Source organism: Chinchilla lanigera, unplaced genomic scaffold (genome assembly GCF_000276665.1).
Source record: "Chinchilla lanigera isolate Chin_1 unplaced genomic scaffold, ChiLan1.0 scaffold00032, whole genome shotgun sequence".
Taxonomy (NCBI): domain Eukaryota; kingdom Metazoa; phylum Chordata; class Mammalia; order Rodentia; family Chinchillidae; genus Chinchilla; species Chinchilla lanigera.
Window position 1 is genome coordinate 7700867 of NW_004955433.1, and position 14265 is coordinate 7715131.

At 53.7% G+C, this 14265-nt stretch overlaps 1 protein-coding gene across 9 annotated transcripts in view; it reads right to left on the reverse strand.

Moving 5' to 3' along the window:
* Positions 1-98: 98 nt before the first annotated feature.
* The window catches only part of Znf423 (zinc finger protein 423), a 317473-nt gene continuing 303306 nt past the window's right edge, over positions 99-14265 (reverse strand). For 8 of the 9 annotated variants that reach the window (XM_013516282.1, XM_013516283.1, XM_013516279.1 and 5 more), the window contains 2 exons: positions 9724-9785; positions 99-786 (listed from right to left, as the gene is read on the reverse strand). In XM_013516282.1, the coding sequence (XP_013371736.1) occupies positions 9729-9785 (57 nt within the window). In that variant the 3' untranslated portion in view covers positions 99-786; positions 9724-9728. The remainder of the gene's footprint in view (positions 787-9723; positions 9786-14265) is intronic. The other variant, XM_013516276.1, reaches the window with a different exon arrangement.

A 14265-nucleotide genomic window follows, 5' to 3' on the forward strand; every position in this document is an offset into this window, starting at 1 on the left:
GCATGTGGGACCCCCACAGGAAGTCGCCTGGGAACACACCTTCTGTCAGGCACCCCGCTGCGGCCCCTGGCTGGGGAGGAGAGAACCAGGCAACCGGATGCTAATCGCATGGATTCCCTTTATTGAACTGAACTAGTTACTGCAGTCAGATTAAGTCACATTTAAAAGCAGACCATCCAGTTGCACTGAAACCGATTATATTCATTACATAGTTTTAATCACTGTCCGGTGAACTGGCAAATCCAATCAAAGCATTAGTCTTTAATTAAAAAATTAAAAGGAAATATTCAGACAATAGCCAAGCAATCACATCACGATGCACAATTACCTAGAATTGCAATTAAAAAGTAGTTAACCAAAGGGGGGGAAAGAAAAACAAGAAAAAAAAAAGAAGCAAAGAAAAAAACCACACTAATCCTTTTTTTTAAAAACTATCAATATAATACATGAAGGAACAAAGGACAATAGCCTCAAAAAGCAGGTTTCTCTAACACTAGAAATGTAGTCTGCGGCGGAAACTCTAAAAGCACACTAGCTGTAGCAGGACAATAAAAAATACTGAGCATGGAATACTTTTAATCTCTGCCATTAATATTCATTTCCAGCTGCTTATAATAGCAGCGCCTCATGGCCAAATCATTAGAGTTTTACATCTGGGTTGCAAATGACACTTTGATTGGATGTAATGTTCAAATGGCCCTCCCCACGGCGTCTCCGGCAAGCCTTCTGCGGAGAGGTGTCCTGTCGAGCGGTCCCTCACTGTGCGTGCTGGCTCATGGTGTGGTTCTGCAAAGGGAAGAAAGGAGACACGCATGAGGGCAGAGGGACGGAGAGCACGCCCGCCCCTCCCACCCGGTGCACCGGCTCCAGAGCTGCGGAGAAGCATCGCGATTATCACAAAACAAAATGCAACAAGGAGAAAGTGCTCAGGGACGCAGCTGCCAAGACGCCACATTGATTCGGGACTTGGGGATTGGTTCCTATTGCTGCCAACCTGGTCTCCCTATACAGTTTTTTTTTTTTTTTTAAAGACCATTCAGGTGTTACCACAGGGACGGGCTAGGTGAGAGGAAAGAGGAAATGCTGGGGAGGTGGCAGGAATGACAAACATCTCCCTTTCGCTCCCTGACAAGGAGGAAACTATCAGGCTGCCTGCAGGCTGCCCCCAGCACCCCTCTCTCGGTCCTCCCTGTAGCTGCTCAGAGCTCAGCGGAGGAGACAGCAGATGTGCCACACAGCTCTACGGCCAAGAAACACCCGAGTGGGCACATACGTGCGGAGGCGGTGGGCAACCCAGGCAGGGGACAAGTCACCCAGCAGGGAGGGTGCTGGAGGGAGCCTGCCCGTGTGGTCACGTGAGCGCCGCAGACCAGTTGGGCTGAAACCGTCTGGGGATCTGGGGCCCAGGTGGGACTCTGTGGCCAAACGCTTCCCTCACACCGCAGCCCGCGGCGCGTCCTCCCTCCTGCCAGCCAGAGCTGCCGGCCGCAGTGTTGATCCGTTCGAAGGAGCCAGCTGCCTGCGGCTGGGGGTGGGATTTGGCCTCGGAAAGCCCAGTCTTTTTGTTTCTTTTAAGTGGTCCGTGTTGCAAACTCAGACCAATTTCATTAAAGCCTCAGGAGGTGCTCCACCTCATGACACCTGCAGAAAGGAAGCAAACTCCACCAGGGACGGAGTAGCTCTGCGTGGGGCAGCACAGGATCGCTGATCTCAAGTGCAGCTCCTTAAGGATGCTCCCCGCTATACACCCCAGTCGATGTAGCCTAGGGACTCTTCACAAACTGGGAGCAGCGGCCTGCAGATCTGCTTCTGACCACCAGGGGGCAGAAGAGACGCTGAGTCTTTCTCCTGGGCTCAGGGTCGGGCAGTGAGGTCCACCAGAGGCTGCCCACAGCTTCTTCTGGAGGTCCAGGGCCCCGGGTTGAGATGGAACTGTGCTCACTTTCAGGCACGGGGCCCCTGTGGCAGCCACTCTGCCGGTCTCTGTCACCAACCCCTCTGCAAGCTTACAGCACAGAGTATCAAGTGTGGCTGTCTTTCTGTGGACCCACCATGGGCTCCATGGCTGGTACTTGGCAGGCATGGATGCCGTGGGTCATTGCAGGCCCATGGCTTTCAGTCCTCACAACAGCCTTACAAGGTTGTGACATCATAAGCCGAGGACAATGCGGCTAAAGGAGATTAGATTACCAACTCCAGGTCAGCCAGCTAGGAAGCCAGAGGGCTTGAAACAGGCCACTGGAATCCAATGTCCTACACTCTGAGGGGCATTGCCATCGATGGGTCCTCTGCACCCCACACCAGACACAAGCCCAGCATGGCCTGGCACCTCCCTTGGGGGTGACATGGACCCAGAGCACAAGACTGGTGGTCTGAGGCCATAGATGGGATTCAGGCAGTTTCCATGGGAACCCCCACCCTCCAGACAAGGTGCCTCTCCTGTATGTGCTCAGGGACAGCAGACCCTACTGTGCACAGACATTCCTCCTTGCTCTGCGCCTCCGCTGTCTCAGCTCCACCTCCTCACTCCTCCCTCCCGACCAAGCTGTTCTGGGTTCGCTGAGCACACACACGCCAGAGGGACCCCTGAGCCTGGCTCACACATCTGTGCCCCTCTCCTGGGCAGAACCAGCCTCTGCTGGGCTGCAGCCGGCCTGGCCACACACCATCCTGCCTGGACCCCTGGACCTCACTTCCCCACCTGTCGACAACTAGCCACAGACCCTGCCATCGTGTGTGGTCAGGTCCTGCTTCATCGTAGGAGGTTGTGGAGGAGGAAGAAGGGAAGTTAGGAGCTCAGATGCGTGCTCATCTCTTCCTGGTCTCTGGATATGTTAACTAGGGCCTGGCACAAAATGCACAGGCAGTGCATTTGAGTGACCCTATGACAGGATAACGGGCGCAGAGGGTGGAGCTGGGTGGAAAGCGAAGAGCCCTCCAGTGGACAGGGCAGCACAGACGGCAGCATGCAGGCGTCAGTAGGTGTGCTGACAGGCCCTGGGGCGACAGCAGCACAGGTCAAACGGAGGGCTAGGGGCGGTGTGGACAGAGGAGCCCGAGTGCCTACCAAGGTGGGCTTGGCTCCACAGACACCAGAAAACCAGAGGGGACATTAACTCCTCAAAGCCTCAAGGGCCACCCCTCACCAACATGAGGAGAGAGGCGTTGGAGAATCTCAGGATAACGAAGCAGTCCCTCGCCAAGATGCCGTGAGCAAGCCCACATGGCACACATCTTCCACACTGGCTCACCTGGGAACACCTGGTGTAGACACCCCAGGGGCAGAAACTCACACCTAGGTTAGGAGCGTGGGAGAACAAGGACCACTTCCCAGGTGAAAATGGCAATGCGCCCTCTCACTTAAGGAGCAAGAACACGTGACTCTTAGGTTAGACTCAAGAAAGAACTTCCTCCAAGAGGGTCTGAGACAGAAGGGTAAAAACTTCCCAGAAGTCTTATTACAGGAACTAAAGCCCACGATGTCGCGGCAGGTGGAAATGTCAAAACTTGCTGCCCTGGGTGGAACAGGCACTAGAATTTTTTCTGCACTGTTATTAGTGCCTGCTCTGGGCTGGGCACAACGTGGGGTAGAAGAAGGCTCCAGCTGGGCTCCCTCGAGGGCCTGAGGAGGCGGTGAGACATGAAGGTCCCCAAGTGTTTGTGGATTAATGGTACAGGTTGCAGCTCAGCTGGGGAGGGTGTCATGGCCACACTGTGTGCGTGCATGTGTGTATGTTCTCAGGGGATCCTGGGGGAAGGACCTCTGCCAAGGAGGGCACCCGCCCTTGCACCCGCCCCTGTTACCCAAACACCTGTGTGTGCTGAGCAGCTCCAGCCAGCCCTGCCAATCGGCACAGCTCAGAAACCCCCAACCGACCCGGAGGTGCCTCCCCAGGCTGGGAGGCAAGGTTCAGGCCTGGGGCGCTTCATGAAGGCTTCTTAAGAGTTCCTTCCACCCGGCACGGCTCTCACAAGGGCATCTGGCTTAGCGTCTATTTCTCTGTTTATGCCTGCGCTATATTTAGCCCCTTTAGAGAAGGAAGAAAATCGTTTCTTAAAGATGCTACCAACCCCGCCGATGAACACTTCCCAGCACCATAAAGCCCAGGTGAGGCGGAGAACGCGAGGACCGGGAAGAGCCTGGACGGGAGGCCTGGCATCCGCATGGCCTCACAGCCTGCCAGGGAGACACAGGTGTGGGGCTGAGAAGCAGGTGAGGAAAATAAAACGGGAGAACGGGAGGGGGTGGGTGGCAGTGGTTCTGGCCACCATCCGTCCCTCGGCAGCCCTGGCACATGTTCCTGGATGGGGTTTCTGGGAGAGCCTGGTTCAGGTGACTGCGTGGCACTAGGGGACCTTAGTTAGTGATGGGCAAGCAGGTGGGCATAGGAATCTGCATGGTGCCAGCCTTCAGGGCAGGCCTAGCTGGGGTCTTGGTGGGAACCCTGAGACTCGGGAGCTGGCTCAGTCACCCTCGGCCTGTCAGGGGAAAGAAGCTCAGCTTGCATTTACCTGTCATTCATTCATTCATACAGCAAATCTTTATTGACTCCCCGCTGGGAGACCGCCATGCACTGGTTGCTGGAAATTCAGCAGCAAAATGGTCCCAGTCTTGAACCTAATCCAAGCTATGCACAGGACTTGGCCCATCTCAGCCCACAGAGACTTACTAGTGTCTGCCAGTGGCCAGCACCCTGGGCACTTGCTAAGGACCAGGAGAGGTGCTCGGACTTCACAGGCATTCTGTTGTCAGAGTAACTAGGGCACAGGAGAGGCAGTTCAGATATCTGAGACCGTGTCAGGGTTCGGGGAGGACAGACAGTCCACCCGCCAGGCCCATACACCTGGCTGCTACGGCTATGCCAGGTGGTCCTCCCTTCCGGGACAGCTAGCGTCTGATTAAGACCCTGCCCTCACCACCCTCCATGCCCCATGCTAGACCCTCCAGAACCATCAATCCCTGCATTCTTACCCCTCGAGGAATGGCACGAGTGACTAGGTAAGAAGGCGCCCAGGGAGACTCCTTGGGGGAAGGAGGAGGTAAACACCCTTTCCTTCCTTCCTTCCTTCCTTCCTTCCTTCCTTCCTTCCTTCCACAGGTGTTTGCTGAGTTCTCATCTGCTAGACCCTATGGTGGGCGCTGGGCATCCAGTGGTGGAGAAGCCCCCACCTTCTCTCTCGTGAAGGCTGGGGTAGCTGGACTCATAGACCCATGGGATCCCAGAGGCAGAACAAAATTCATCCCTGGGAGCCAGCCCTGGCTCTGGCCCCTGAGTCCCTACAGCAGATTAAGGGCACAGAAGCACCAAGTCTCCCCACCCAGAGACTCCCAGCCAGAGCCCACACAGCCTCCACCATGGCCAACCACCCCTCCCTCTGCTCCTGGAGGGACACATGCTGTGGCTGATCACCCCCTCCCTGCTGTCCCTACCTGGCCACGTCATGATGGGCTCCAGCCACATGGCTCCTGTGAGCCTGGCTTTATACAGGCCTTTCTCAGGGGCGGGATGGGGGCTCTTTATGGCTGCAGCAGGGGCAGATTTCACAAGAAGGACTGTGAACACAGAGATGACTTCTGCTTGGAGGTGCCTGAGGAAAAAGCCAGCCTCCCAGTCACCCTTCAGGGACAGCTGGGGCTAGAAGCTGCACTGGGTGTGTGTGGGTGCGTACACGTGTGTGCATGTGTGCATGCAAAGATGACTTTCCAGGAAGAACGATCCACCAGAACAACAGCCAGAAGGTGTGAATACACTGATAATGATCACAATTCCTGTTCACCGCTGGCTCACTGTGCGCCAGGCCCCCTTCTTCATACTAGACACCCCGTGAATTAAACACTGTCATCCCTATTGTACAGACGAGAACACTGAGGCACAGACGGGCTCAGGTCCTGCCGCTGGGAAAGGCGGTGAGGCGCTGCACCCACGCCGTCTGTCTGCAGAGCCCCCTCTCTGCCGGGCACCGCTCTGCCTGTGAGATGTGAAAAGTGCAGCATATGTTGGGGGAACAATGAATAATTCAGCTTGGCAGAGGCACAGGGTATGTGCTGTGGAGACAAGCCTGGAAAGGGAGGTGGGGGTCTTATTGATGAGGCTCCATGATGCCAGACAAGGCAGCTTGCCCTTAAATCTGGGCCATGGGGAGCCATCGAAGGTATGTGAGCTGTGGAGTTACACGAGACGCAAGACACGGGAAGAAGCTCATGCCTCTAGCCAAAAAGGTGTCTCAGCAGGGCGCACGCTTCCTGTCTCCCTCTGCTCCCATCTCCCCTCCCTCTGCACACTTCCTCCCCAGTGTGTGCTCCGCTGTCTTCCCCTCAGGGGAGGGTGCACATCTCTGCCTCCCCTTTCTGCTGTGTATCACCTGGGCAGCCCCTCTCTGCTTGTGAGCACTTATTTTTAGAAGCGTTTGACAATCGTCCAAGGGTCTAAGACGAACAGATGGCCTGTCTTAAAGGCTCGTATGTTCGCTAGTTTGCACTTCTGACAAACGGTAAGCGCACTCGAGAGCGCGCCGTAAACAGCGCTGAATGAATACTCAGAACACAATTTAGCTAATGCATGTCATTAAAATTAGGAGTGAGTGATGGCCAGGGCTCCCTCTAAATGCTGCCCAGTGACGCAGCTGCTCCCAAAGGGCCCAGGCCGTGACATGGACAGACCCTACCTCCCCCAGGGGCCCCGCTCAGCAGGCCAGAGCCCTCTTCTACACTGAGCGCAGCACCGGAGATTTGCCTGTGTGGAGGTGACGCCCCCACTCCGGCATCAGAGTGAGGCCAGGGGCCCACCGGCCTGCGACAACGCTCGGTGCGTCCTGCAAGATGGAGGGCGGATGGCAGCTCCTCTGGGTGTGATGATGTGAAGTTTCCAGTCTCTGCCTCCCAGACAGTGAGACAGCCTGTCGTCTGCCACTGCGAGCAGCAGCAAGTGAGCGTCGCAGGGCTCAGCCAGGGAAGCCGGCTCTCCTGTGGCAGCCTGGAAGCTTCCAGGGAGACCCCAGCTTCTGGGGAGCAAGGACGTGGGGGGAAGGTTCACGAGCAGGAGCAGATTAAAGACCCAAGAGTCACGGGTCGGCGGGGGGGGGGGGTGCACAGAAGGAGCAGCTGAGCAGACTCCTTTGGTTACTTTCTCCGAGGGGGCTGGGCCACCCATGCAGGGCACCCAGGGCAGAGAGCAGAGCACCCCTTTCACCTGTCCCCAGGACACAAAAGACTAAAGCAGGTGGCCTGGTTGGCAACCAGTTCTATGACAGGGAAACATCTTACCTCATATGAGAACATGGGAGAAAATGTTGTGAAAATAAAGAAAAAAGTCCGATAAACTCCTAAGGGTGCAAGTTCCATCCTGCAGCGCTTTGGATATAAACCCACCAGAGAGCGGATCCCCAGGAGGGAAGCGAAGCCTCTATTGGGAGCCCAGCCCATAAACAGGTTCACACTCAGAGTCACCCAACAGAACAAGGAAACTAATGTCACCTGCCCTGGGGGTGTTGGGGAACTCAGCATGCGAATGGGCCCCTTAGTCCATATGTAAGCAGAGAGTCAGGGGAAGGGTGGGAAAAGGGAAAGTGAGTCACCGCTGCTGTGACAAGCAGAGGACATGAAATCCTTCTGAGACTAGCAGATTTGCCATTCTGAGGCCAAACAGTGGCACCTGATCCTGAACCCCGAGCTAACTTGGCTGCTGCAGCCCTTGCTGTTCTCCAGAGATGTGGGGGTCCCGGGTGGCTGGGCCCCTCAGGGACAGAGTACCTAGCAGACTGAGGACTGGGGCTCGAGGGTTCCAGCAGTGGATGCTCACAGACCCCCTCCTGAGCAGAGCCTCTGTACCAACCCGATCCACCTCATGGTTGCTGTGAAGTTGCCTCACATCACACCGGCCAGGTACTGTTTAGATCCAGGCCAACAGTCATCCCAAATATGGATTAAGGCATGGTTGCCTGTCCTCAGAGAGCATGTGTCAGATCTCTTAGGGATACAATTCCTGCCCGGTCAGGAGCAAGCTGTTATGGTTGATACATTGTGTCAACTTGGCCGAGTCTAGAGGTTTGGCTAAGTGACTCAGCAGGAAGCCAGAATGCTTACTTTGTATACATCCTGAGCCTGTGGGAGAGGAGGGCATGGAGATTATGTGAGAGCTGCACCCCCCTTAGGTGGGGGTAGTCTGTTTACAAAGTAAGGGAGGGAAAGAGGCTGCTTGCTGCCATTCCTCCGGTTTGCTCTGGCTGTTTGCTGTTCGGCTGCCATTCCCCCCTTTGCTCTTGTTGCTTTGCTACCTTCTGCCTCGGAGCCAGCCAAGTATGGACTGAAACCTCCACAAACTGTGAGCTAAATAAACCTTTCCTTCCTTCATTTTGGGCGTTGGGTATTTGTCTCAGCAACAAGAGAAAAGTAACCAAGACACAAGCCTACCTACTGCAAAGCCTGGAGGTGAGTCTGAGGTGGAACAGCAAGAAAAGGTGTGGGGATTAGAAAGGAGTGGTGATACATGCCTGTAATTCCAGCACTGAGGCTGAGGCAGGAGGATTGCAAGTTCATCTCCCACCTGGGCAACTTCATGAGATGTATCTCAAAATAAAAAAAGAAAAAGGGCTCAGTGCAAAGGTCCCTGGGTTCAATCCCCTGTACTGGGGTGGGAGGGGCTGTAGGAAATTGGGTTCCAAGGTCAAGCTAGGGATTCCTCTTCCCACCATGAGGCAGATCTGCCACTGTCACCATGGGTCCCACATAATACGGCATGGACCACTTTGGAACGACCCATGCAGCCTATTGTTGGTGACACCAAACTCTCAGGAAATGTTTGTGTTGGGAAACGGGATGGGTTCTGGGAGTCCCATTTGTAGCACACAAGACTCCTCCAACCACCTGGAGCTGCGTGTCTGCACCAGGCTTGGAGGCCTGGGTGCCGTTGGGACTGTGAGTGCCGCTCAGGCCTGCGCAAGGCAGTAAGACCCTGTGGGGCTGCAGCAGTCTCCAGAACTCTGTGGAAAGGGCAGTGCCTAAAAGCCCCAGGCCATGACTGCCACTTAGGCCTGTGGGCTAGCTGTCGCCCAGTGTCTAGTCTTGGCAGAAAATGCCATTTAGGCATTGTGGCACTGCCTATAATCCTAGTACTCTGGGAAGCTGAGGCAAGATTGCAAGTTCAAGCCTGGTCTAGGCAACTCAGCAATGTAGCAACCCTGTCTCATAATCCAAAAAATAAAGGGTGTGTGTGTGTGTGTGTGTGTGTGTGTGTGTGTGTTTGTGTACTGGGAATGCAGCTCAGTATGAAGGCCCTGGGTTCAATCCCCAGTACTACAAAATAAATAAGTTCCCCCAGTGTTTGATGCACTACACATGTCAATCAAAACAAGTTTGCGGGTTGAAGCTGACTGGAGGCCTCTGGTGTCTCTGAGGGCTTCGAGGTGCCCCAACGTCCTCCTCACCCTGCCCAGGCAGGGCTCCTAGACAGGGTGGAGGTGGGGAAGTGCCCTGAGGTGGCAGATGGGCTCAGTATTACTCAGGGTCCTCATTCTAAAGGAAGGGGACAAGGGGCAGTAAAGCTCTGAAAAAGATGAAGGGCAGGACATGAAGGCTGTGTGTTCCCAGGGTGCACCTGGCACCTGTGAGGGAGACAACCTCCTCCTGCTTTCCCATGGTCACACAGAGCCCGGATGGCTGTCTCAGGGCTGTCCCTTCTCCAAGTGGACAGGTCAGCACCATCAGCCATACTACCCCACACCTACCATAATTACCCCCACGCACTCTCCCGGCCTTCAGAGGACTTGAATGCCCTCCCGTCCATCTCCTGTGGGGAAGAAGGAGGGAGCTAAGTATTATGTGGTCAGCCTATGGGGGTGCTTATGACAGCAACGTGTGAGGCGGGACTCCTCCATGCCAACACACATGTGCACGTGATAGTGCAGTCACACAGACATACACACACTCACTGATAACCCATGGTTATACCCCACACACTCTTATGGATATCCCTCAATCTCTCACACACACACTGGTACCTCATATTTACACACACAGTGATATACCATAATGCCCCCAAACTCTTAGATACCGACATTCACACCCATACACATATACTCACTGACTGATACTCCACTATCAAACCTACACACTCTCGTGGACACCTCTCCATTACATACACTACCACACACTCGCTGACACTGCATAATCACACAGTACCCCCCCTACACACTCACTGATATGATCACACACAACTGATATACCATACCCCCCTCCAACACACTCACGGGTACCCCACACTCACACATATACTCTCCCCCATGCTCCTGCCACCCCACAGTCACACAGATACCTCACAAACACACACACACACACACACACACACACACACCGATACAACATAATTATACACCCGTACATACTCATGGATACCCCACAATCACATACGCATCCTCCATACACACTGATACCCCACTGTCACACACACACACTCATGGACATTCCACACTCACACATCTATGCCCCCACACACATTCTCACTGATACACAGTATACTCACACACACGCACACACACACACACACACACACACACTCATGGACACCCCACAGTCACACCCACACCTATGTACACACTCAGGGACACTCAATCACACACCCAGACTCACATGGCCCTTACAGTGACAGAGCTGGGAGGGGTTCTGGGGCTCATGTGCGTCAGGGCGTCATGGTTACTGCTGCCTCTGCATCTGGCAGCCCCACCCTGTGCAGCTGCCCTGCCCCAGCCCCCATGTGCCAGAGACACGGGGCCCCTCCCAAGCCCCCTTCCAGAAAAGGGAAGCTGAGCACACAGAGTACTTCTGAGGAACCCAGCCACTATCGCTGAAGGAGGCAGGGCCGCAGAGGGTCTCTGCTTAAGCTCCAGGGGTCCAAAGCACACCAGAGTAAACCCAGACCCCTGACCAGGCCAGATGGTCCTCCCAGCTCAGGAGCTGGCCGGCCAGCCTCCATACCCTTTTCCAGGTCGCTTAATGCCAAGCCCCTTCCGCCCAGCCCCCAGCTGCCTTCCCAGTGCCCAGTGCTTCTCTGCCCAGGCTTTCCCAGGACTCTCCCTCCTCTGGCACCTCCCCAGAGCAGCCTTCCTGCCCACTATTTCTGAGTGGCAGCCTGCAAGCCAGGGAGCAAAGCAGACCCTCTGCTCCTCGGGTTAAGGAAGCTGCAGCTGCTGCCCCAGGGCATGTAAGACTTTTTCTTAATAATGGAAGAGACCTTTGAGGACAGTAGGCTAGCTGAAATAAGCCAGTCACAGGACAAATACTGTCTGACTGCTCTTCTATGAAGCACTTAGGACAGTCAAATTGAGAATGTCAGGAAGCTGGACACTGGCTGCCCGGGGCCTGGGAAGAGAGCACCGGGGAGTAAGACTTGAAGGGTCAGAGCTGCAGCTTGGTAAGATGAAGACGTCCTGGAGGTAAACAGCGGTAATGGACGCACAATATGAACGTACTGAATGCCCCTGAACTGTACACTCAAAAACAGTTAGGATGGGAAATTTCATCACGAATCAAAACAAAGTGGGCAGGGTCCTCCAGGGTAAGCAGGACAGGTGGGAAAGAGAAGAAGCTGCATTCTATACCAATAGCCAAGGCTCAGGGCCATTCCTGGGCGGCCACCCTCACGTCTCTGGCTCCAGGGTTGGAAGGGGTACAGGTATGAGTGGATGGAAGCTGCAACATCCAGGGGACATGATGCTACCTGCCAGGCGCTATCCTTTGCATCTACAAGGGGCTTCTTCTGTGATGCTCAAGCTGCCCAAGGGACCAGTGCTGTGGCTCCCAGTGCAGGCTGTGGAAGACCAGACCCACAAGGGACCTGAGGGCTCTCACCCCAAGCACAGAGGCCTGGATGGCACCCCAAGGAAGGGACTGAGTTTCCCCTGATACTGCAAGAGGGAGGCAGGAAGACAAACTCGAGGCATACCTACCCCCAGTGAGAATTTTGCTATACTGGGAAAAACTAAAGTGGGAGGAAATTTTCCCCCTTAAATTTCTTCTGACTCTTTGAAAGTCTTTACAACTTTTGGTATTAATTCCCCAAGGCCCAATGAACAAACCCAGCTCTAGATCGAGTCATCGTGTTTTACAAACCAAAAATCAGGACAAATAGCCAATAGTTGGGGCAGATTACTTGAAAATCAGGGCTGTGCTGGAAAATCTAGGTCACACGGTCACTAATTATACAGAACACGTATGTTCAGGTCCCTGAACTAACCAAATGTTTTTAAGGTTTTGTAAATGAGGTATGAAAACTTTGATCAGATCCACTTCTACTTTCGCCTCAATTTTTATTAAAAGGAACTTTCTGGCATCTTTGACTTTTCTAGAAAACTACCCCTGTTGATAAATAGCTGTTCTGAAAGACACTGAGAGTTGTTGCCTTCAGGAAACATAGCCCAGCAACCCCAAAATGGCTCCTAGAACCCACTTACTTGAGCCCCCCTTGCTCACAGACCCCCAGGCCAGAAGTCCCAAAGATGGACCTAATTTGCTGTGATGAATTGTGTGCATGCGCCAGTGATCAAAGCTGCAGCTGAGACTGATTACAGTTAATGATCGCGACAGTCCTTGTGAAACACGTAGGTGTGTACACCCTTGCTAGTCCGGAGAGAGTGTCCAGCATGATACACAGCAAAGGGCAAAGGGCGATCCCCACCGTCCAGAAAGTCAGGACTCCATTGGCTGCCCAACACAGCTGCTCACCTGGAATGCCTTCCCTGTCCTCTCCAGAATACTCAGACCCCAACCAAGCTTTGGGCACATCACCACTGCACACACCTGCCTCATCATGACCAACTGAGCCTCTCCTTCCACCCCGAGGCAGAAGTCTTTGGTTTCCACAAGGCAAACCAAGAGTCATCTCTGCCCTGGTCTATCCCATCCTATTCACCTAACCAGAAGGTGGTGTATGTGTGTGCATGTGAGTGTGTGTGTGCACAGTTTTAAGGTGGGAATAGGCACAGGTAAGTGTTAGTGTGGAATTAAGGGCATATGAAGAAGGGATCATAAAAGCTGTATAGTTCTTTCATGTACCTCACACTCAGTGATGGAGGATGGATGGATAGATGGCTGGCTGGCTGGCTGGTAGGTGGATGAAGAGTAGATGAGTGGGTACATGATTATGTATGTGGATGGATGGATGGATGGATAGATGATGGGGTGGATTGGTGGGCACATGGATGGGTGGATGGCTGGCTGGCTGGTAGGTGAATGAAGAGTAGATGAGTGGGTACATAACTGTGTATGTGGATGGGTGGATGACAGGGTGGATTGGTGGGCACACGGATGGATGGGTGGATGGATGATGGGGTGGATTGGTGGGTATGTGGATGGGTGGATGCTGAGCAAATGTAAGGGTGAGTGTAGGGATGAATGGTGGAAAAAAGAGGTGAGCACAGATGTTTAAGTGGGTAGGAGGGTTGGTGGGTTGCAGTTCAAATCTGCTTTGGCCACTTCCTACCTCTGTGCCACTAAGCAAGTCACTCTACTCCTCTGAATACCTGTTTACTGAAGGGTGGGACTAACATTATGCACCTCCTAGCCTTGCTATGAGGTTCAAATTGGCTGATGCACGTAGAAGGTGTTACAACATGTAGCAGGTTTTGCAGACATTTAACCCCGTCATAACTAAAACTAGCCACAGGCTTTGCCATTACTGTCAACTCAAAAACATGGACAATTCCACACTTGTGATGTGACAGCTTCAGGAGGAAAAGTGAGGGAACTGAAGTTGGTCCCACAGGCCAGGGATGTGGCTGTCTGCAGCATGCACCACATCTGATTTGGCAGGGGATCCAGTCGCTGTGTAGAGGAGCAGCTTGCCTACTGTTTCTTTCTCCTGCTCAAAAACTCAAATTTCAGTGTATAAAGTGTACTCCCTGCACTTCTTCCCCCTGGGTCTCCTACTTTAACATCCAGGTCCCAAGACTCAGTACGTAGAATGCAGGTACGTAGAATGGTGAGAGTGAAGGATACTTCTAGTGGTCTCAATGAGATAATATTTGCAAACTTTGAAGTATCTGACAGGCGGAGGTGGGCTGTGTTGCACCCGGGATCCAAAGGGGACAGCTCATTGTTGACCTGTGGAACTATGGTCCAGAGGATTTCAGGTCTGATTTTTAAAAATTAAAAAAAAAAAATCAACTATTTAGTGTGGTGGCAGTGAAGAAAGATTTGGGGCTGGCGGCCTTGGTCCAGCCAGCACTGAGCAGCTCTGTGGCCGATACATTCCCCTTCCACACACACCTCTACTC